Raw genomic sequence first — 23,470 nt, forward strand, 5'->3', positions numbered from 1 at the left:
GTATATAATTGTAAACTTTGAGGCCCCAAGCGATTTTGGGCCCTGTGCGGTTGCGCATGCCGCACACCCTAAGGGCCGGCCCTGATCAAATTGAATTTTATGAAGAAACTTATACATTGAAGTCAAAATTGTAGATTAAAAATAAAAATAATAAAATAATTGATGACATTATATTCCCTCCGTATTTTAATAAGTATTACACTAAGGTTGGGATGTCTAAGGTTGGGATCATATGGCCAGCGGCCATTAGTGGAAAGAAGAGTACATGAAGCCTTTGTGGTTCTTCGGCTATCATTTTTATTAGGCAAATTGTAAACTAATAATCCCACCTTTAGGTGGTCTTCCACAAACAATCCCACCTTTCTAAAATCCAGAAACAATCCCACCTATTCCCCCTATCTTCCATTAACGATCCTTTTTACAGGTTACCCCTTAAACCGGTGAACCTATTCTATTTCCCTCCCTAAAGTTTTTCTTCTCCAACGGTTTTCCCCCAAAAAAAACATAAGTTTCGCCATTTTTATGAAACAAAGTAACAATTAAAAAAAAAAATTAACTTTCAGAAACTTATCTTCATCGAAAGGACTGCAATTGTTCATTGATTGAAGGAAATTAAGGTCCTTAGCACAGCAATTCAAGGTGGGCTAATTAGAGGTAAATTTTCGACAAACCCTAGCTTTCTTAAATTTGCGAATTAAAGCAATTAAACGAAGATAGCTTCGATTAACATAGTGAAGAGTAATTTAAGTAGTTATTGAGACTGTTTGCGTATTGTAATGGGTCTTGCATGTTTGAAAATATATCATGGTGGGAAGTTTAAATTTGACAGTAATGGTTACTGGGTTTATTTGGGAGGGAAGTTCAGAACTTTTGATGTTGATGTTGATGAGTTGTGTTGGTTTTATATGAAGGAATTAGTTGCTAAATGTGGTAATTATTCTGGAAATTTCAAACTTTATTACTTAAATCCTGCACTTGACTTAAGGGGTGGGTTAAAGTCTGCATTTACTGATGATGAATTCAGAGAATTGGGTAGGGTAATGGTGGAGAACAGAACAGTAGACTTGTATGTAGTTGTTGATGATGCTCAGCCTGAATTTGTTAAACAATCCCAGACTGGATCCAATACCACAACCCAGCCCACTTCAGCCATTGTTTCCATAGAACATGAGCCCAATAGGCCCAAAAAATTGATACCTAAGAGAGTTGGCATTTTGAGTCAGGCATCTAGTGCAGTTTCAGAGAAGCTGCACGTGTTGGAAAAGTCGAAAGGCAAAGCAGTAGAAGTGGTCCCCACTCTAACAACAAACAAACAACTTCAACCATTTCCTAGATCTAGTACCTCCATTTCATTACCTGAAAACCCTAGTCAAACAACAGCAACCCCAACTCAAACAGAAAACACATTAGAGCCTCATTCTGAATTCATTAGATGTGAAGTGTCAGGGGACTATGATTGGGAGGAAGACAGACCTAATAGCCCCATTGCCATAGATGAGTTACTGTATGGTTTAGGAAGTGATGAAGATGATGATGATAGAGATTATGTGTTAGAAGATGATTTGGAGGGTGAGTCTGATGCATATGAGTATGAGGATGAGGTTAATCTCAGAAATGAGTATGAGGAAGAGGATTGGCTAGGTGATTATGAGATTTATCAAGCTAACTTTGATTTAGATGGGGAAGACTTTGATTTAGATGAGTTACTGTATGGTTTAGTTGGGCATAGATTTGCAACTAGGGAGGACTTCAAGCAAGCTGTTGCTAAGTTTGCAATTTTTCAAGGTAGAAATCTAACTATTGTGACAGCAAATAAAAGTAGGCAACAAAGAATTGGTGTGAGGTGCAGTGAAGGGTGTCCTTTTAGGTTGTATGCCTCTTGGGACTCCTGGAGAGGTTCCTTTGTAGTTAAAACAGTAGTGTCAAACCATAGTTGCATCAGAACTATGGAGAAAAACAAGCAGCTGAAAGGGTCATGGTTGGCAGAACAACTACTTGATGTGTTTAAGGCTAGGCCTCATTGGCCAGCTAAAGAGATCATTGAAACAGTCAGGAGAGCTTACAGGGTTATCATTAGGAAAGAGTTTGCTTACAAGGTAAAGTGGCATGCTCACAAAAGGCTTCATGGCTCCATGAGAGAGCATTATGGGAAGGTTGGCAGGTATCTTGAAGCCTTGAAAAGGTCCAGTCCAAACACACAGTTGGACTTAGTCACATACATGGACAAGAATAAGCCACCACAGATTTTTCAGAGGTTGTATGTCTGTTTTGAGGGATTGCAAAAAGGTTGGATGGAGGGTTGCAGAAAAATTATATGTGTTGATGCTTGCTTTTTGAAGACATTCCTAGGGGGACAGTTGATGTCTGCTGTAGGCAGAGATGGGAATGATCAGATGTACCCAATTGCTTGGGCAGTGGTGGAGGGTGAAAATAATACTTCCTAGGAGTGGTTTCTGAATAACCTCAGCAAAAGCCTTCAGCTTGGTGATGGTTCTGGAACTGTGATTGTGTCAGATGAGCATCAGGTATAAACTTCAACTGTTTTTGGGTTTTTTTTTTTTCCTGAATTCATTAATACATATATTTGGTTATGTTGGTTTTTTTTTTTTTGCTGAATTCATTAATACATATTGCTTTACTAGGCCATTCTAAGAGGGGTTAGTGTGACACTCCCTCAAGCTGAGCACAGACATTGTGCAAGACATATTTTTTCAAATTGGCACAAGAATTTCAGAGGTGATGAAATGAAATTGATGTTTTGGAGCTGTGCAAAGTCATATAGTGAAGCTGACTATAGAGATGCACTTAATAAGTTGGAGACAACTAATGCTGCAGCTGCTGCAGGCTTCAAAAGTTATAACCCAAATGTCTTCTGCAGGGCATTTTTGAAAACTGATGTGAAGGCAGATGCCATCACATCTAACATGGCTGAGACATTTAATGGGTATATCATTAATGCTAGGGCAAAACATTTGCTTTATATGTTGGATGATATAAGGGCAGCTGTAATGAGGAGGTTGGTGATTAAGAGGCAGGAAATGGAAAAATGGAAGAGTGTTTTATGTCCAAGGATTCAGAAGAAGCTAGAATCAGAGAAAGAGGAAGCTGCTAATTGTGAGGTCATTCCTTCTTCACAGAGTGTGTTTCAAGTGAGCCATATCTTGGACACTATGTCTGTGGACCTAGAAAAAAGAACTTGCACATGCAGAAAATGGGACATGTGTGGGATCCCATGTTGCCATGCAGTGGCTGCAGTTTTTTTCTGTCATAAGAAGGCAGAAGATTATGTTGATGAGTGTTATAAGAAGGAGATGTACTTGAAAGCATATGGGAATTCAATCCCTCCAATTGAAGGTAAAGGCATTGGCCTCAATCAGAGTTGAGTATGGATCCACCCCCCATCAAAGTAGGACCAGGAAGGCCAAGGAAGAATAGAAGAAAGGATCCATTTGAGGACCCTAAAAAGCCAGGAAAGTTGACCAAACATTGCATGGAAATGACATGCTCTGTGTGTCAACAAAAGGGCCATAATAAGAGAAGGTGCCCTAACAGAGGAACTACTCTGCCACAAGCCCCACAAACCCCAGATGAGCCTCCAGCAAAGAGAGCAAGGGGTAGGCCAAGGAAAGAGGCTGCAGCTTCCCAACCTATGCACCCATGCTCTTCTACTCATCTAACAGCAACAACTGAACCTTCAAGATGATCAGCAGGTAGAGTGATCAGCAGGGGAGACAACTCAGCTGGAAGGGGAACTGGCAGAGCTAGGGGAAGGGATGCTCCAACTAGTAAGGGTGGGAGAACTGGTAGGGGAGGGGAAGCTTCAGGCAGTATGGGAAGAGGTGTTACCACAACAACAGGAGGTAACAGAGGTGGTAGAGGAACAAGGGGTGGTAGAGGATCAAGGGGTGGAAGAGGCAAAGGAAGAAATCAGGTCCCCCAAGGTTTTGGTGTTTATTTGACATCAGATGGCTCTACATTCACTAATGTATGACAGTAACTTATTGACTATTTTATTACAAAGCCTATTTATGTGGAAACAAAACTAACTCCTTTTTTTTTCAATGCAGCCACCAGGAAGTGCAGGACCTCAAGATGTTTCAGCATACGCCACTACTTTATCCTACAACTTCAGTCAGGGTTCCTCAAATTAGAACAACATGCAATAAGGATGTATTAGTTAGTTAAGATCAATGACATTCCTAAGTTTATGCAATTCAAACCTATGTTTATGTATCTTCATTTGAACAGAGTTTGTCTTGTATTTTGAAGAATTTCATGTTATGCTATATATGCTCTCTGTTTGTGCAATTTTTTCATAGTATATATGTTGTATTAAAGTGTTTAAAACAGTGGCTGCAACAACAATTAAATTGCAAGAATTTCAGCAACAACAATTTAACCAAGCAACATAAGTCATATATTCATTGAAATTGCCATGGTTACAAAAGTCAGTGAAGGTCAGCACCTACACTACAGTCAAGCCCTACTTCCTTCTTTAAGTCAAGTCTAGCCTACTGAATACCTAGCATGCCAAATTAAGCAAAAAAACCAAACACTTTCACATTTGAAAACTACCCAAAATACAGATGTCCCAACCAACCCACAACCAACTTATACTACACTTTCACAGCAACCCCAAAAAACTACCTTCACCCCATCATCAACACACCCTATTTCATCAACAGCACAAGGGTGAAAAATGCCCAAGAGAAGACCAGAATAAGCATTAGCCTTTTGTCAGTGTTGTTTCCTTGAGTTCAAACATTGTTTCAGTCGTTGCAATGCCCATTTCCTCCACCTCTTCAACCAGCTTCTCTTTCTTTGCCTTGAGCCTCTTCACTTTATCCTTCATCATGTCCATTTCAAACTCAAGCTCACAAATTCTGGTCTCCTTCTCCATAACCAAATGCTGCAGATCACGAACATCATCCACCTCATCAGCCCACTTGAAAAAGCCACAAGTCCTCTGCTCCTACAAATCACCCAAATTAGGCTATTACAGCAATAACAAAGCAAATTAAAAAAAAAACAACAATTTGGTGCGCAAATACTTACAGGCCAGTATGAGCACCCAAAAAACCGCTTCCCCTTTGTTGGACCATCGTAGCGCACTGTCCTCAGTGGTGCAATTTCATTGTGGTAGCAAACCACCTGAGAAGACGAGGTTTGCTTCGACCTCGACCTTGAAGAGGAGCCAATTGAATTATGACTTGCCATTGATAGCGAACTGGAAAAAAAAAATAAAAGAAAGCTTTGAGTACAAGAGAAGAGATGAGATGAAGAAAGATGAAGAAAGATGAAGAAAGATGAAAAAATTAATTGATGGGGGGGGGGGGCAATTTATAAAATTCTCAGAGAAGAACAGGGGAGAAGGCATTAATGGTGTATAAGCTTTTTAACGGTTGGAAATTAAATTAGAAGAAACCGGTTGTTCTAAGCAATCTAATTTTTTAACCGGTTTAAATAGGTGAAGGATCGTTAATGGAAGATAGGGGGAATAGGTGGGATTGTTTGTGGAAGACCACCTAAAGGTGGGATTATTAGGTTACAATTTTCCTTTTTATTATGCAAGGGATTTTGTTGTTTACTTAAGTTATACTTATAGAGCTATTTATGAAAGGGAAGAAATATTATGTTACTCCAAAAATCTGCAATCTGTTTTGAATTTATTGTTTAGATTAATGGAAAAAGGACAGTATAAAGTTGAGCACTTCTAAATAATCTTGGAATGTTATGGTAGTGGGAAATCTTCGAGCACCAAATACCATTGTCACTTGAATGATTTCAACGTAGAAATTGTGTAAAATTTGCGTAGCTAAAAGTAGACGATTGATGAGTTTAGGTTAGGTGAAATTATAGAATACTTAATAATAAGGAAATTTTGATTTTTACCACCTTCAAATAACGACTTTATTGAATTTACCACCTCCAAAAAAAAAAAAGATTTACTTTACCACCTCATAAAAAAATTAAACATCAGTTTTCCCACCTAAGCCTAACTCCGGTGACGGAAATCGCCAGAGGGGCCCGCCATAACAACTAGTTTTTGAAATTATCCCTAAATTCTCCCGATTTCCCATTGATTTAAACCTAACTTCTTCATTTCTACATCTATTTCGTGAAGATTGAAGTTTTTTTTTGCCATTTTCTTCACAAATTCTGATTTTGGGTGATCCTTAACAATCCCACATCCTCAAATTATCAAATTATTGAAGATTGTACTCGGCCCTGAATCAATTGAATTGTTCGACGACAAACAGCGAAAAGGTAAGCAATTTTCATGAATTATGTTGTAATTTTTTGCAATTGTTTGTGTGATTATGTTACAACTGCTAAGTATAATTGAAATTGCATGTTTTCTGTTATTAATTCAACCCCAATTTCATATTGTAAATAATTAGGGTTCATGTAAGTGTAAATTAATTTGGGGGTTTTTGATATTTCAATTAGGCAGTAAAATTAGGGTTAGATTATGGTAATTGTGTTCAAATGCAATTAACTTCAATGAAAATTTGGCAGTAGAAATGGTCACACTACCTCCGAATTACGAGAACAATTTTTTTCCAGAAGTCGAATCTATTCTTCGTCGCCGTTTGTTTTCTGAAACCTCTGTCATATAACAATCAGGTTCAGGAAACAGAAATTGAAGCAGCTCAGGTACGAGTAATTGTTGTTGCTCATCCACGGATTCGGTATTTATAAGATCAAACACGTTTTTGTTTGCAATCCTTAAGCCATTAAGGATACAAATCAGACCAAAAACCAAGCTATAAGCAAATTATAAGATGAACTTTGGCTCATTTACTACCCAAATTAAGGATTTGTAAAGAAAATCGCAAAAAAAAACTTCAATCTTCAACAATTTGATGTGGAAATGAAGAAGGTTGTTTAAATAGGAGGAAAATCGAGAGAATTTGGGGATAATTTCAAAAACTAGCTGTTATGGCGGGCCCCACTGGTGGTTTCCGTCACCAGAGTTAGGCTTAGGTGGGAAAACTGATGTTTAATTTTTTTATAAGGTGGTAAAGTAAATCTTTTTTTTTTGGAGGTGGTAAATTCAATAAAGTCGTTATTTGAAGGTGGTAAAAATCAAAATTTCCTAATAATAATATTAATAAATAAAAAACAAAACTACTTCCTCCGTTCTTTATTACTTGACCCACTTTGACTTTTACACTATTCACCATCCTTCCTTTGACCGTCTTTTGTGAATAATATGTAAGGGAAAATATATTCATGTATGATTTTTTGTTATTCGTCTCAATAAGTACCATCATAATATATAACTTTTATAATTTTTACTTATGGAGAATTTAAGTTATTGATCGTTAAAGTTTTGCATTGACAAACGTGATAAAAGAAACAGGTCAAGTAAAAAAGAACAGAGGAAGTATGTCCTTTCCACCTTATACTTATTTACACTTATATTATACGAAAACTTTAATGAAATTATAATGCGCTTATTTTGAAAGTGATTTTTGTTAAACCAATAAAGCAATAATTGATATGATTGGAAAATTGATTTTGGCATACTAATTATGAGAGCATGGTTTCCACTTTCCAGTTTTCTTCTCACATACAGAGTACTATAAATTGTTTTAAAAAAATACAAGTACTATATTATTGTAATAACATAAAATAGAGTTACGTAAAAGTACATAATTTACAATTATCATTAAAAAAAAAGGAAATTTTGCAAAAAAACCAACTTTTATAAGTAACTTTTTGCCAGAAATCACGTTATAATTTTTTTTTTTTGCAATAACACACCTTAATCAAAATTTTTTTGCAATGTCACACCTATGACAAGAAAAGAGGGTTTAGCCATGTTTTTAAGCGTTGACCCGACCACGTGCGAGGCACATGACGCAATCCACCAGAACGCTACCAAAGAGAGTGGTTTCGGTGGCAGTAGGATGGGTAAGGCGGTTTTGGTGGGGTGGGTAAGGAGGTTTCAGTTGCGTTCTGGTGGTTGGCATAGTTGGAGAGTGGTTTTCAGAGGTCACGTGCCTTTCACGTCAGGTCAACGTCGGAAAATAGGGTCAAACCTCTTTTCTGGCCAAAAGTGTCATTGCCAAAAAAAAAAAAAATTGATTAAGGTGTGTCATTGAAAAAAAAAAAGTTGATTAAGGTATGTCATTGCAAAATAATAATAAATAATAATAATAATAATGTGGTTTCTTGCATAAATTTCTTACAAAAGGCATTTTTTTGTAAAAATTCCTTATAAATAACTGGAAAATTTGTCTGGAAGAGACTTATATGTTCACTATTTTGTCTAGAATGACCTTATATGCTGAAAGTTGTCTAAAAGGACCTTATAAGTATGTTTTGTTATTTGAAAGGACCTTGACATCGGAATTCGGCGTTTGACTTTGACTCTCCGACATTGACCCTCCACGTGCATGTCACATGACATTAAAAAAAATACCCTCTCCCTTTTTTCCCCTTAACATTGGAATCCGGCGTTTGACTTTGCTAGTGTTTTGAAGGCTGGGGTTGGAGGGAAAAGGGAAAAAAGGGAGAGGGTAATTTTTTTAATGTCACGTGACATGCACATGGGGGTTCAACGCCGGAGAATCAAAGTTAAACGCCTGATTTCGATGTCAATGTCTTTATAAACAACAAAACATATTTATAAGGTCATTTTAGACAACTTTCAGCATAAAAGGTCTTTCCAGACAAAATAGTGAATATATTAGTCCTTTTTAGACAAATTTTTCTAAATAACGTTGATTTGAATGAATAAATACAAATGAAAAGGAATAAGGAAAAATGAAGACCCAATGAGTTAGGATCAACATATATAACTTGTAACTAGGAGATGTCTAAGAAATTACATTAAATCTTCTATTTTCCTTGGTTTTCTTTCGGTGTATTAGTATGTAACATTTTCATTTTCATGTGCCGCTAAGCAGAGCAGAAGGTATTCGATTGATTAATTTCAAGTTCCATTATAGCACTTTAAACTAAATAGGAAGATTAAAATCATTAAATGTTTTTTTTCGTGTTTAGAGAAACACAATGATGCGGGTGAGAATCGATCTAAGATCTCCTGGAATTGAGAGAAAAACTCTAACCACTAGAAAAACTCTAACCACTTGAGCTATCCCTCACTCTCTAAAATCATTAAATGTGATATTATGCACATTATTTTCTTGTTAACTTGTACAAAACCATACCATAACCAAGTTCAAAACAAGTGATCACTTGTAGAACTTATGGTTTATTTTATACGTACTTACTGATTCATGGCGTTGACTTTATCAAAATATAGACAGCAAAAAGTCCTTGTAAAAAATCAGGATACATGTCATCTAGCTCTTCTCTTCAAATTCAAAAACATGTGATTTTTGGCTAATTTTTTTTTAACTGTTTCAAAACATGTTGATCAAAATACTTATTTGGGCTTGTGCTACACCCGTCTAGACGTTAGTAAAAGAGAAAATCTATCTCGCAAATCTAAGGAACTTCCATTGTAAGAGTAATAATCACTTACAAAATATATAGCTCTGTCGAGAGCTGATACACATACAATCACTGTTTAGGGTCCCTACATACAATACCATTAGAAATTTAACACATCATAAAAAAGGGAAGAAAACTATGAGTCAAATATAAATTGAATTCAAATGAAACTTGGACCCATAATTTTGACTAATAAAAACATGACAAATTGTGGTTGTATGTAGGGACCACATACAACAATTGTATGTGTAGCCTTTATCAGCTCTGTCATCTACTTGTGTTGTTTGAGAATTGAGAATACTACGAGTATACTACTTCAACAACATTACATACCAACACTTTAAAGTATTAATCCAAATTTGGTCTAATAGAAAGGAAAGTACCTTACAATCATGAGTTTGAAGGTTCAATTCCCACTAATGAGAATTTGGGGTAGTGGGATTTCGCTAACTTTCTCCCACTTTTCCAAATTGTCCATCCCACTTACTCGGGCCGAGTTGAACCGTGAGGGTTTTGGCCCTATAGAGATCTTCATTCTTAACAACCAAACCAAATAAAAACTAAGAAACAGCAAATTATAGGCAAGCAACCATGATTCAAATTCTTACTATACATCACAATATCCAACCCAGGCCACAATGTAATAATTTAACATCTTACAAAGATCTATAGTTGTTTAAACAACGAAGTTATTAATTAATATTGTGAATGAATAGCAAAATCACATATGTAAAGATTTTAGCAATTTAATTATACTAGGTGCTCGTGAATATAATTAGGTATTATAGGAGCTCAATTCATGCATTAAGGATTGCATGTTACAATATGATGACCCACCAACTTCAAAAGCCACTGTTGCCAAATCTTTCAACTTCTTTGCCCGAATTCTCATCTCTAAAGCTTCTTCACCAACCATAACTTTTCTTATAGCCTCCTTTATATCTTCACGTTTCACATTCCCCTCCATCACTCTATTATGTTGCTTAGCACCCACACCAACCCCGGTGTTTAATATCGATGTGATGTATTTTTCATTACAAAATTGTTCGGCAAATACTGGCCAAGTTACCATAGGAACTCCACATGACATGCCTTCTAAAGTCGAATTCCACCCACAATGTGTCACAAATGCTCCTATAGCTTCGTGGTCCAAAATTAGCATTTGAGGTGCCCATCCCCTTATAATTAGTCCTTTTCCTTCCATCCTCTTTTCAAATTCGTGTAGTAACCACTCATTTTTCACCTCCTCATCACCATTCACCTTATTGTTTGTCCTCACCACCCAGATAAAATCTTGCTTGGAAGCTTCTAGACCCATTGCAATCTCTTCGAGTTGCAAGGTTGAGGCTTCTACTAAGCTACCATGGCTAATATAAACAACTGACCTAGCCTTCTTTGTATTGAGCCACTCGAGGCACTCATGCTCACTAATAGAAGAATCCTTCCCCCTTTGGAACTTAGCTTCTTTTCCGTGGTTGCATAGTGAAACAGGACCTATATGCCATGCCCTCCTACCCATAACCTTGGTATAATACTCAGCGTAATCAGGCTCTAGCTCATAGAAGCTATTTATAATAAACCCAAAGCTCCTCTCCTCAGCATCCTTAGCAAGACTTAGTATTTTCATCATTTCATCATTGATCTGTTTATCTCCTAGCCCTCTCATGGATGGATGTAATTGAGATGTTATAAATTTTATCTCATGAGGAAAGTGGGGGATGACGAATTCCTCCTCATCGGACAAAACTTGTTTGTGAGGCTCATACTTAAATATTGCATGCATCAAACATTGTGAAAAGTAACTAGTGCCATGAAATACTAACCTCGGTATGTTAAATTTTGCTGCTACATCAGTAGCGAAAGGCAAGAACATATCAGCAACTAGGCAATTAGGCTTGTGTTTCTCTATCACTTTCTCTAGTGATTCTTGTAGCACATAGGTGGAATTTACAAACTTCAAAGCCATTTCATCTGAAGTAAATTGCTCAAAGTTTTCGACTCCCTCAGGATAGCCTGCTTCTTTAGAATCAAATGGGATGATTTCAACATCAATTGGAGAACCAACATTCTTAATAACTTTCTAGTGGTTTTGTGAAGATTGGTGCATTATAAGGAGTTGTGACTATGGTAGCTTTGACGTGGTGTGTTGCAAAAATTTTCGCTATGTCTAAGATTGGGATCATATGGCCAGCGGCCATAAGTGGAAAGAAGACTATGTGAAGCCTTTGTGATTCTTCAGCAACCATTTTTATTTTATTTAAAGCTAGGGATTATGTTGCTTAGATTATGTTAATAATGTTATAAAGCTATATATAAAATTGAAGAAAGCATGTATGTACATTCTTATGCTTATGTCAGTCCAAAAGTCAGCATATTTGTTTGCATACTCATATTTGGATGCATGCTCCGCTTTAATATATGGTTTAGAATAAAGATTGAGCCAGAAGTTGCCGTTTCCTAGCAGTTCTTGATAACCTGTGGAAATAATAATGGGAAAAAAATAAAAATTGAAAGACTTGTGTTATTTTACCCTAATTTCACTTATAATTAATAAAGATCATTATGTTTAAAAAAGAAAATATAAAGATCATTATGTTAAAATCAGGGTCACTATACTATAACATAACTTCGACTAAAAATAATATTAAAGGTCACACAAGTATTAATAAATGTCACTATATTAAAAATACTATGTTTAAAATATTGTTTGTTACGCATGTATAGACCCTGGATCCATACAAGATTTTTCCCTTAGCCGGGATTCTTATCTCATAAGCTTCTTCACCCACCAATGACCCTACCCACCATAATTCTCTTATAGCTTTCTTTATATCTTCTTATTTTACATTCTCCACTATTCTATTTCATTTTTCTAACATCGATAGCAACCCCGGTCCTAAAAACTTGAGTCACTAATTTTTCATTATAAAACTGCTCATCAAACACAAGCCAAGTTATAAATTATAACCATAGGAACCTTACATGATATCCCTTGTCAAATATCATCCACAATGAGTCATGAATTCTCCGATAACTTCGTGGTCCAAAATTAACATTTGAGGTGTCTATCCCCTTATGATTAACCCTTTTCCTTTCATCCTTTTCTCAAATTCGTGTAACATTTGCACCCATATGCACTACATGCAATATTGCAATGGGTGGCCGATAAACACATAATTTTGTGGCATATTGTTGTTTGTCTCATTTGAGTCTCATCTTTGACTCTTTGTTGTAATAAGATATATAGTCCATAATAAGGGGTATCTACTATCTAGTAGACCTGGCAATCCTGACCCAGACCCGATCCATGACTCGAAATCGACCCAAAACTAGTGACCCGATATTAACCTAAAACCCGAATTAACCCGACCCGACCCATACCCAACCCGAAGTGGAACTGACCCGACCTTGACCCAAAACTCGAAATGACCCAACCCGAAACAACCCAAGATGACCCGACCCGAAGTTTACCCGACCCGAAAATGATCCGACCTTTAATTTCTTTTAGTAAATAATTATATAAGTTATAAAAAGTTTATATTAGGAAATTATACATTAAAATAGACCCAACAACATCTTACATGACTACATTGACTTTCATATAATAGCTAAAAAAATATGGTCAAAGTGAGATGTGTGAATAGTGTAAAATGTTAAATCGTTAAGAGTAATTTGGGACGGAGGGAGTATAAGAATAATTCAAAGAAATTATTACAACAATGACAATGATAATAAGAGTACTTATTAAATTTAAGATCAATAAGAGAGTGAGGTATAACTCAATTAGTTAGAGCATCCCTCTTAGTTTCAAGAGATTCTGAAAGTGATTCTCAATCTAAAACACACAAAAAAAAAAAAAAAAAAAGTCAAACAATTACTATAATCCATGAAAAAAAAACCTTAATAAATATAGTGAGTTTTTCGTCAAAAAAAATAAAAATAAATATATATACATAGTTGAATTTAACCCAATAAATCGCCTGAATATGACTTGACTCGAAGTTGACCCGACCCGAAAATTGGACTCGAAAATTGACCCGACCCAAAAATTGACCCGATCCAAACTTGACCCGACACGAAGTGTCAACCCGATACCCGACCCGACCCGAAATCAACCTGAAACTCGAAATGACCCGACCCGACTCAAACTTGACCCGATAACCTTTTAACCCGAAAATGACCCGACCTATACCCGACCCGAATGACCCATTTGCCAGGTCTACTATATAGTACTAGTACTTCGTTCCTCTATTTGTATTTTGACCGTTACTATGTTTGGAAATTCTAAGGTACTATTCGCACATCATTATTTGTTAACCTTTTGTGATTTAATTAAACTGAGTATTTCTCAGTTCTCACTTAATTATTTATGCATTTATGTAAAAACCAACTTAGCTATTGAATTTTAAAGTCATATACCCACAACACTATAAGTAATAAAGTACATAGTTTTGTGTTATAAAAAAAAAAAAAAATCTCCGTTTTTTTAGTACTTGCCGCTATGATTTGACTCTTACAAGTCATTTGCTTCACTTTGACTAGCATAGATGATTTATATCTAAGAGAAATTATAGCCATGTTAGACCTTGTTAGATTCGTCTCGATTTATAGCATTTTAATATCAAATGTTTATTATTTGTATATATTATTGGTAATTAAACATATTATTCATTGAAATAATGCATCAACAAGCATGAAAAGAACTTTTTAAAAAAAAACAGAGAATGCTATAGAGGAACGAAGTAACTATTAAAAAAATGTTATAATTGACTACCTAACTTTTGAAAATTGTTGTAATTTACTACCTTACGCCGGATTATGAAGTTTGACCAAAATTTTCCGGCGTTGACTTGGTCACATGACACTTAGTGACCATCACGTGGGAAAATTGTGAGAAAATTTGGGAAAGAAAAGGGTCATTAAGTGTCACGTAACCAAGTCAATGCTGGAGATTTTTGGTCAAACTCCTTTATAATCCGGTGTAAGGTAGTAAACTACAACATTTTTAAAAAATTAGGTAGTCAATTACAACATTTTTCTAATAGATAATTTCTCGCAAATTCTGAACTATAATAGGTAGTTTTTCACAAAATTTCCTAATAACAACGACAAAACTCTCATTAGAATAATTTTGTACCATGATAGACAATTAGACACAAATTTTAAACTGGACATCATCCAAAGTGATAAATTGGTATGCAACAATAACTATTACATCATAATAGCGAAGACTCCAGTTCATTCATATTATATAGTCATCGTTAAAACTTTAAACTACTCTTTTATTGAAGTGACAATTAATTAAATACTTGCATTAATCTACTCTCATTAGGACAATTAATTATAAAGAAAAGTGTGGTATTCATTTGGTCGTCGTTTATACTCTAAACTATGTACACTTTTGTTGAAGTGACAATTAATCACATACGTTGGGAGTAAGTAGGACAAACCAGCTACCATTCAATTAATACATAGCCCCCATTCAATCAATACACAATTAAATTACATTAAATTACTGAAGGCCCTAATTTGTGCATTAAATTAATTACATTAAATCTCCGATCCTCCTTAATGATCTAAATTTTAACACAAACTAGGGCAGAAAAAAATGGTCATTTTTTCTTGTTAATTCATTGCATTGAAAGCAAAAAAGTCCTAGTTAGAAATCAGGAAACATGCCGATACTTAGGGCTTGTTCTCATACATTTATGCTCGGCTCGGCTCGGCTCCTAATTTCCTTCTCTTATAAAATATTCATTTCACGTAAGTTCAGTTCAGCTGATTTCAATCTATTAGAATAGGCCCTTAGCATTAGAAACCAATAAAATAAACAATGAACATAGGCAGAGCATCAAAATTTAAATTATAACTATGATAAAATATCCAACACACAATAAACATCTGAAGGAAATCTGTAGTTGTTCTACATTTGGACAACTTTGACTCTTTCCAATCAAACAAGGAAGTTGTTTGGGTTGTGAGTGCGTAACAGAAGCAAAGATGTATATCTTGTAATGACAAATTCTTAGTGAGTGTGAATTTATTTAGACATTGTGGGAGTTCAATTCATGTAGTAAGGATTGCATGCTACAATGTGATGATCCACCAACTTCAATTCAACTACCATTGTTGCCAATTCTTTCAACTTCTTTGCCCGACTTCTCATCTCCAAAGCCTCTTCACCCACCATAACTTTTCTTATAGCCTCTTTTATATCTTCCCATTTCACATTCCCCTCCACCATTATGTTCCATTGCTTAACAACACCAACACCAACCCCAACCCCAGTCTTTAGTATCTCTACCACCAATTTTTCATTCAAAAATTGTTCGGCAAATACTGGCCAAGTTACCATAGAAACCCCGCATGATTTGCCTTCTAAGGTTGAATTCCACCCACAATGAGTCACAAATGCTCCTATAGCCTCATGATCCAAAATTAGCACTTGTGGTGCCCATCCCCTAATAATTAGCCCTTTTCCTTCCATCCTCTTTTCAAATTCATGTGGTAACCACTCGTTTTTCTCATTCTCACCATTCACATTGTTTTTCCTAATCACTATCCATATAATTAAAATCTTGTTCAGATGCATCTAAGCCCATCGCAATCTGTTGGAGTTGCAAGGTTGAGACTTTAGCTAAGCTACCAAAGCTAACACAAACAACTGACTTAGGCTTCTTTGAATCGAGCTACTTGAGGCACTCATGTTCATCAATTGAAGAAACCTTCCCTCTTTGGAACTTAGCTTCTTTTTCGTGGTTGCATAGTGATGTTGAAGTCAATGCTTCAAGTCTGTAGTATTAGTTTCCTTAGTTATAGGATAAATATCTTAGTTTAAATTTGTTAATTAGAATTAGTCAAATTAAGTACGTTAGTCATGTGTTACCTATTGTTAGTGGACTTGTTAACTAAGTAGTTGGAGTATATCATGGAGTACCCACTTCCTAGTTAGTTGCTTTATTTTAGTTATTTGGTTTATCTTGTAAAGGCTATTTATATGGCCTAACTTTCTATTATTGAATGAATTAGAAAGCATCAGTTCCATATTCAATGTGTTTCCTACTATTTTTGCTTTCTTATTTCCAACAAGTGAGACGGGACCTATATGCCATGCCCTTATACCCATAACCTTTTTATAACACTATAAGAAATAAGCTATTTTGCGACAGCTGAAATTTGTCGCTAAAATAGCCAAAACCGTCGCAAAAATTAGTTACGACAGTCAGCTGTCGTAATTATTTTGTCGCAATCAGCATTGTCGCAAAAATTCATTTTTACGACAGTTTGACTGTCGTAAAAATTATTACGACGGTTTTTACTAATTTCTGCGACAGTTTTATATTTTGTCGTTGAGATTACTCTACGACAGCTTAAAGTCATCGCAAAATTACGACAGCAAAGAAACTGTCGCAAAATTTAACTTTAGCGACGGTTGGCCGTCGCAAAAAAAAATAAAATAAAAAACTTTCCAACCTAGTTCTAGCAGCCGTCTTTCAAACCATTCACCCAAAATATCCCATCCACAAGCCATCAATACCACCCACCGCCTTCACAAACCACCCACCGCCATTACAAACCACCAACCACCACTGTAAACCACCCAATTAAACCCAGAAAAACATAAAATACCCAAAATAAACCCAAGATCTGAAATTAAACCAAAAAAAATCAAAAAACTAAAATAAAGAATGCAAGTACCTGAATATTCATCAAATTGTACAAAAATAAATGAAAACAACACAAACAATAATAATGTTAAACCCAAAAACAATAGTTAAGTTAATTCAAACGAAATAAACCCTTTACTAAAAAAACGAAATAAACCCAAAAAAATCGAAATAAACTTCAAATAAACGACAATCAACCAAGAAAATCGAAATTAAACAACAAAATAACAACAAAATCAGCCATTAAAACCGTATATAACATAAATAAATTGACATAATAAGAAAAATGCTCCAAAGAAACAAAAATAAACATAAACCACAACTACGAAAACAAAAATTACACAAAAAACAACATACCTATATCAAATTTCATCTTGTATGGGCTTTCGGTCAAATTCGACCTTGAAAACTCCAGATCTGGAATTATCATGGTCGAATTTGTCTAGAAAACCCTTAGCTCCGAAACCATTGTCGATTATATCGTGTAATTCGTAACTTAGGTTGAATTTCATGGTCTAATCAAGTTGAATTTATAAAAAATAAAAATAAATTAAAGATAATAAAAACAAAAAAAATGAAATAGCTTAAACATCTTATTAGAGAATGGAGAAAGGAAAAGAGAAAGAGATTGACGCAAAGAAAGTTGAGAGGAGGAGATTGAAGGCTTGAAGTAGAGAGAGATGAAAGGAGAAGGAGATAGGGTACGAGATCCAGAAAGAGAGATAAGGGAGAGAGCAAGAGAAAATAGAGGATAGGCGGCTAGGGTTAGATTGGGAAAGTGGGAAGGGTTTATATACCACTATTTGTTAAAAAAAAAAATGTGTTCTACGACCGCTAAAAGCTGTCGCTAATAAAGACGGTATTGTAAACCGTTGTATTGTAACATTTTTACGACAATTCTAGGCTGTCGTAGATATTTTAATTTTTTTTGCCTTTATTTTAGATACCCAGCGACGGTTTAAATAGTCTAAAACTGTCGTAATTCTACGACGGGGTGTAAAACTGTCGTAAATTTACGACAGCTAGAAAACACTGTCGTAAATTTCAATTTTTGCGACAAATTCATTGGTCGTCGTAATCAAACTGTCGCAATATGCCCGGATTCTAATAGTGTAATAATCTGCATAATCAGGCTCTAGCTCATAAAAACTTAGGGTTCTTTGTTTTTGCCCACTGACGATGGAATTTGGAGTAATTTCAAGGGGCCAATGTACACAATGTCTTTGATTCATTTTTTTTAAATTTTTTTTTTTTTAATTTTGTATGTGCTTGCTCTATTGGGCTTCAATGGAGGAAGGGGGTGAGGAGGTGGGGTGGGGTTTTTGGGTGGATGAGGCTGCATTTGGGGGTGGAATTTTCATGAAAGCAGATTTATTGGGTGAGATGGTGTTGGTGAAGGTGGTAGTGAATTGGTTGTGGCGGTGAGGGGGTGGTGTTGTTAGGGGTGGCAGTGAGGTGGTGTTGGTGAGGGAAAAGAGAAAAAAAATTAAAGGAAGATGGTTTATGAGATCACGTGACCCACACGTGCAATGTCGAAAACCAAGTCAAACACTGAAAATGGGATAAAGGTGTTACTTCGCAAAAAAAAAGTGTTTTTAGATGTGTTTTCACAATAAAGTTTTTATAAGGTGTTTTTTCACAAAAAAAAAGGTGTTATAAAATGTGGTTTTTTTTGCAATTTTCCCATATTATTAAATATGCGAAATGTTTACAAAATCTTTAATACACCTGGTTCACATTAATTAATTGTGGACCACTTATAAAGAGACACTATGATCCTTCTATTAATTAAAAAAAGTTACTATGTTAAAATAAAGGTTATTATGTTAAAATAAAGTTATTGTGTTTTTATAAAAGTCTTAAGAGATTTTCTTTCAAAAAAAAAAAGTCATAGGAGATTAAATTTTTATAATGAAATTTTTTAAAATACGGGTCAATAAGAATACAAAGTTCATCACTATATTAAAGTTAGGGTCACTATATTCAACATTATGTCGTACTTCAAGTTCGCAATAATATCAAAGGTCACACTAATTTTAATTAAGGTTACTACATTAAAATTAAGGTTATTATATTTAATATTTTGGTCATTATTTTCTATGTAAGGTCTTGTGTGTGTATGGACCTCCGGTCCACACAAGATTTTCCAGTTAGTATTACAGTAGTATATCTTCCCTTTTTACATTGGCATACACAATTAAAACAAAAACAAAGGATTTTTTTTTACTTTTACCACCAAAAAAAATCAAGAAATTAAATTGTATTTACCACCAAAACTTTTAAAAGTTTTATTTTACCACCAAATAAAACAATTAAAAATTATTTTTTACCACTTGCCGTCAAAAATCTAACGGATTTTTAAAAAAAAATTATATTTTCGTACCAAACACATGGTCTTTAGGGGTTTGGGGGGGGGCATTGGCCATTTGGATCTAATTTGAGGCCAGGATGGACCAAAAATGATCGTAAATGCCTCATTTTGCGTTTTTTAAAATACCTCGGTTTGCATGAAATACGCAAAACGAGGCATTTCTGACCATTTTATGTCAATTTTGACCACAAATTGGACCCGGCGTAGGATTAATATGCCCCCTAAACCTATGAAGAACATGTCTTGTGCATGAAATTCGAACAAATTTTTTTAAATCGTTAGATTTAACGGTTTTTTAATGGTAGGAGGTAAAAAAAACAATTTTTAGAATTTTATTTGGTGGTAAAATAAAATTTTAGAAGTTTTGGTGGTAAAAAATAATATCTTGATTTTGTTTGGTAGTAAAAGTAAAAAAATCCAAAAAAATATTAAAAAGAAAAATAATAAAAAATTCACGCCTGATATTTTTAATGCTAAGATATAGGACGTACTAAGAATAAGTTTTTTTTTTACATTACCACCTAGTTTTCTTTTTTGAGAAAAAAAAATTACATCTACCTCTTTTCCCAAACTCTCCTTAATGACGTCATAGTGGGCCCTGTATCAATTTTTCTTCTCTCATCCTTCTATTAGAAATTAGTAAAATGAAGTAAAATATAGGCAATTTCTTCAACCAAAAAAAAAAGTAATATATAGGCAAGCAACCAAGATTCAAATTAGTACAATATTACAATATCCAACCCACAATAAATTAACATCTTACAAAGATTTGTATTTTTTAAACAATGAATGAAGTTGTTAGATACTTGGGATATTAAATGCAAAAGTGCAAAACATAACCGATGTAAAGATGTTTAGGCATTATAAGAGCTCAATTCATTTATTAAGGATTGCAGGTTTGAATATGACGACCCACCGTCCTCAAAAGCCCTTATTGCCAATTCTTTCATCTTCTTTGCCCTATTTCTTATCTCTAAAGCCTCTTCACCCACCATAACTTTTCTTATTGCCTCCTTTATATCTTCACGTTTCACAGTCCCCTCCACCACTCTGTTACATTGCTTAGCTCCCACACCAACCCCGATCTTTAATATCTCTGTCACTAACTTTTCATTATAAAACTGTTCGGCAAATACTGGCCAAGTTACCATAGGAACTCCACATGACACACTTTCTAAAGTCGAGTTCCATCCACAATGTGTCACAAATGCTCCTATAGCTTCGTGGTCCAAAATTAACACTTGAGGTGCCCAACCCCATATAATTAGTCCTTTTCCTTCCATCCTCTTTTCAAATTCTTGTGGTAACCACTCATTTTTCTCCTTCTCACCATTCCCATAATTGTTTCTCCTCACCACCCAAATAAAATCTTGATTGGAAGCTTCTAGGCCCATTGCAATCTCTTGGAGTTGCAAGGTTGAGACTTCTGCTAAGCTACCAAAGCTAATATAAACAACTGACCTAGGCTTCTTTGCATCAAGCCACTCGAGGCACTCATGCTCATTAATAGAAGAATCCTTACCCCTTTGGAACTTAGCTTCTTTTCCGTGGTTGCATAGTGAAACAGGACCTATATGCCATGCCCTCCTACCCATTACTTTTTTATAATACTCGGCGTAATCAGGCTCTAGCTCATAGAAGCTATTTATAATAAACCCAAAGCTCCTCTCCTCAGCATCCTTAGCACGAACAAATATGTTCATCCATTCATCATTTATCTGCTTATCTCCTAGCCCTCTCATGGATGTATGTAATTGAGATGGTTTAAATTTTATCTCATGAGGAAAGTGGGGGACGACGAATTCCTCCTCATCGGACAAAACTTGTTTGTAAGGCTCATACTTAATAAGTGAATCCATTAAACATTGTGAAAAGTAATTAGTGCCATGAAATACTAACCTCGGTATATTAAATTTGGCTGCAACATCAGTAGCAAAAGGAAACAACATATCAGCAACTAGGCAATTAGGCTTGTATTTCTCTATTACTTTCTCTAGTGATTCTTGTAGCACATCGATGGCCTTCAAAAATCTCAAAGTCATTTCATCTGAAGTAAATTGCTCAAAGTTTTCGACTCCCTCAGGAAAGCCAGCTTCTTTAGTATCAAATGGGATGACTTCAACATCAATTGGAGGACCAATGTTTTTATAACTTTCTAGTGGTCTTGTGAAGGTTGGTGCATTATAAGGAGTTGTGACTATGGTAGCTTTAACGTGGTGCGTTGCGAAAACTTTCGCCATGTCTAAGATTGGGATCATATGGCCAGCGGCCATAAGTGGAAAGAAGACTATATGAAGCCTTTGTGATTCTTGAGCAACCATTTTTAATTTATTTGAAGCTAGGGTTTATGTTCTTAGATTATAGAGCTACATATAAAACGAAAGAAAGCATGTACGTACATTCTTATGCTTATGTCACTCCAAAAGTCAGCATATTTGTTTGCATGCTCATATTTGGATGCATACTCTGCTTTAACATATGGTTTAGAATAAAGATTGAACCACAGCTTGTTGTTTTCTAGCAGTTCTTGATAATCTTGGAAATGAACTTACGGTCATAACGAGTCTTACGTATGGGAAAAAATAAAAATTAAAAGACGTGTGTTATTTTTACCTAATTTCGCTAATGATTAATAAAGATCATTATGTTAAAATTAGGGTTACTATAACATAACTTCAACGGATAAAAATATTAAAGGTCACACTAGTTTTAATAAATATCACTATATTAACATTACTATCACTATGTTTAAAATATTGTTTGTCACCCACGTATAGACTATGAATCCATACAAGTTTTTTTTCCCTAAGCCAGGATTCTTTTCTCATAGGCTTCTTCACCCACCATAATTTTTCTTATAGCTTTCTTTCTATCTTCTTATTTTACATTCTCCACTATTCTATTCCATTTCTTAGCATCAATAGAAACCCCGGTCCTAAAAAGTTGAGTCACTAACTTTTCATTATAAAATTGCTCCGCAAACACTATCCAAGTTATAACCATAGGAACCTCACATGATATCCCCTTCAATGTCAAACACTCAAACTCCATTGCTTCGTCGACTCGTGGTCCAAAATAACATTTGAGGTGCTTATCCCCTTATGATTAAACCTTTTCCTTTCTTCCTTTTCTCAAATGCGTGTAACATTTGCACCCGTGATATATATGCATTATGCACTACATTTAATATTGCAATGGGTGGCCGATAAACACATAACTTTGTGGCATATTGTTGTTTGTCTCATGAGCCCATCTTTGACTCTTTGTTGTAATAAGATATACTTCCTCTATTCTTTTTCTACTTGACCTGTTTCTTTTATGACACTTGCCAATGCAAAACTTTAACGATCAATAACTTTAATTCTCGATAAGTAAAAACTATAAAAGTTATATATTATGATAGTACTTGTTGAGACAAATATAAAAATATCTTACATGAATATGTTTTTCTTTAATTATTATTCACAAAACACGGTCAAAAAATGAATGGTGAATAGTGTAAAAGTCAAAACGGGTCAAATAAAAAAGAACGGAGGAAGTATAGTCCATAACAAGGGGTATCTACTATCTAGTACTTCCTCTATTTTATTTTGACCGTTACGATGTTAGGAAATTCTAATGTACTATTTGCACATCATTATTTGTTAACCATTTGTGATTTAATGTAACAGAGTATTTATTAGTTCTCACCTAATTATTTAGAGTTAAGTATAAATACAATATTTAACATTTCGTATTTTTCATATTTAAAAACCTCTTTTTTTTTCCCACTTTTAAGGACCTCACTTTACGTTTAAGACCAAATTTAACCAAGGTTAACCCAAGAATTGTTTACATGTTAGCCCAAAATCTATTTACTATTATGAAAACAAAACATGCTGACATCATTATTCTTCAAAACTGTATACGTGTCGCTTTCTTATGATTTTTTTTTTCTACCTAAAACCATTGATGATGTTTTAAA

At 35.0% G+C, this 23,470-nt stretch overlaps 2 protein-coding genes and 1 pseudogene across 2 annotated transcripts; all 3 read right to left on the reverse strand.

Moving 5' to 3' along the window:
* Positions 1-10,046: 10,046 nt before the first annotated feature.
* LOC110720847 lies at positions 10,047-18,000 on the reverse strand (annotated as a pseudogene).
* On the reverse strand, positions 15,530-17,565 carry LOC110740162 (scopoletin glucosyltransferase-like). The gene is made up of 2 exons (XM_021920674.1): positions 17,493-17,565; positions 15,530-16,026 (listed from the first exon to the last, which is right to left on the reverse strand). Exons 1-2 carry the CDS (start codon positions 17,563-17,565, stop codon positions 15,530-15,532), a joined length of 570 nt encoding a protein of 189 aa, XP_021776366.1.
* Positions 18,001-20,212: 2,212 nt separating the features above from the next.
* LOC110720850 (scopoletin glucosyltransferase-like) lies at positions 20,213-21,991 on the reverse strand. The gene has a single exon (XM_021899923.1). The coding sequence runs from the start codon at positions 21,825-21,827 to the stop codon at positions 20,361-20,363; it is 1,467 nt and encodes a 488-aa protein (XP_021755615.1). The 5' UTR covers positions 21,828-21,991; the 3' UTR covers positions 20,213-20,360.
* Between the last annotated feature and the right edge of the window lie 1,479 nt (positions 21,992-23,470).

This window comes from Chenopodium quinoa, unplaced genomic scaffold, assembly GCF_001683475.1.
Source record: "Chenopodium quinoa cultivar QQ74 unplaced genomic scaffold, ASM168347v1, whole genome shotgun sequence".
NCBI lineage: Eukaryota > Viridiplantae > Streptophyta > Magnoliopsida > Caryophyllales > Amaranthaceae > Chenopodium > Chenopodium quinoa.

Bases quoted from the DNA above. Each gene is read 5' to 3' on its own strand.
- LOC110740162 (XM_021920674.1), bottom strand. From the start codon at position 17,565: ATGATAATTCCAGATCTGGAGTTTTCAAGGTCGAATTTGACCGAAAGC. The intron at 16,027-17,492 runs GTATGTTGTTTT...TTATATGGATAG, and splicing joins CAAGATGAAATTTGATATAG to TGATTAGGAAAAACAATGTG.
- LOC110720850 (XM_021899923.1), bottom strand. From the start codon at position 21,827: ATGGTTGCTCAAGAATCACAAAGGCTTCATATAGTCTTCTTTCCACTT.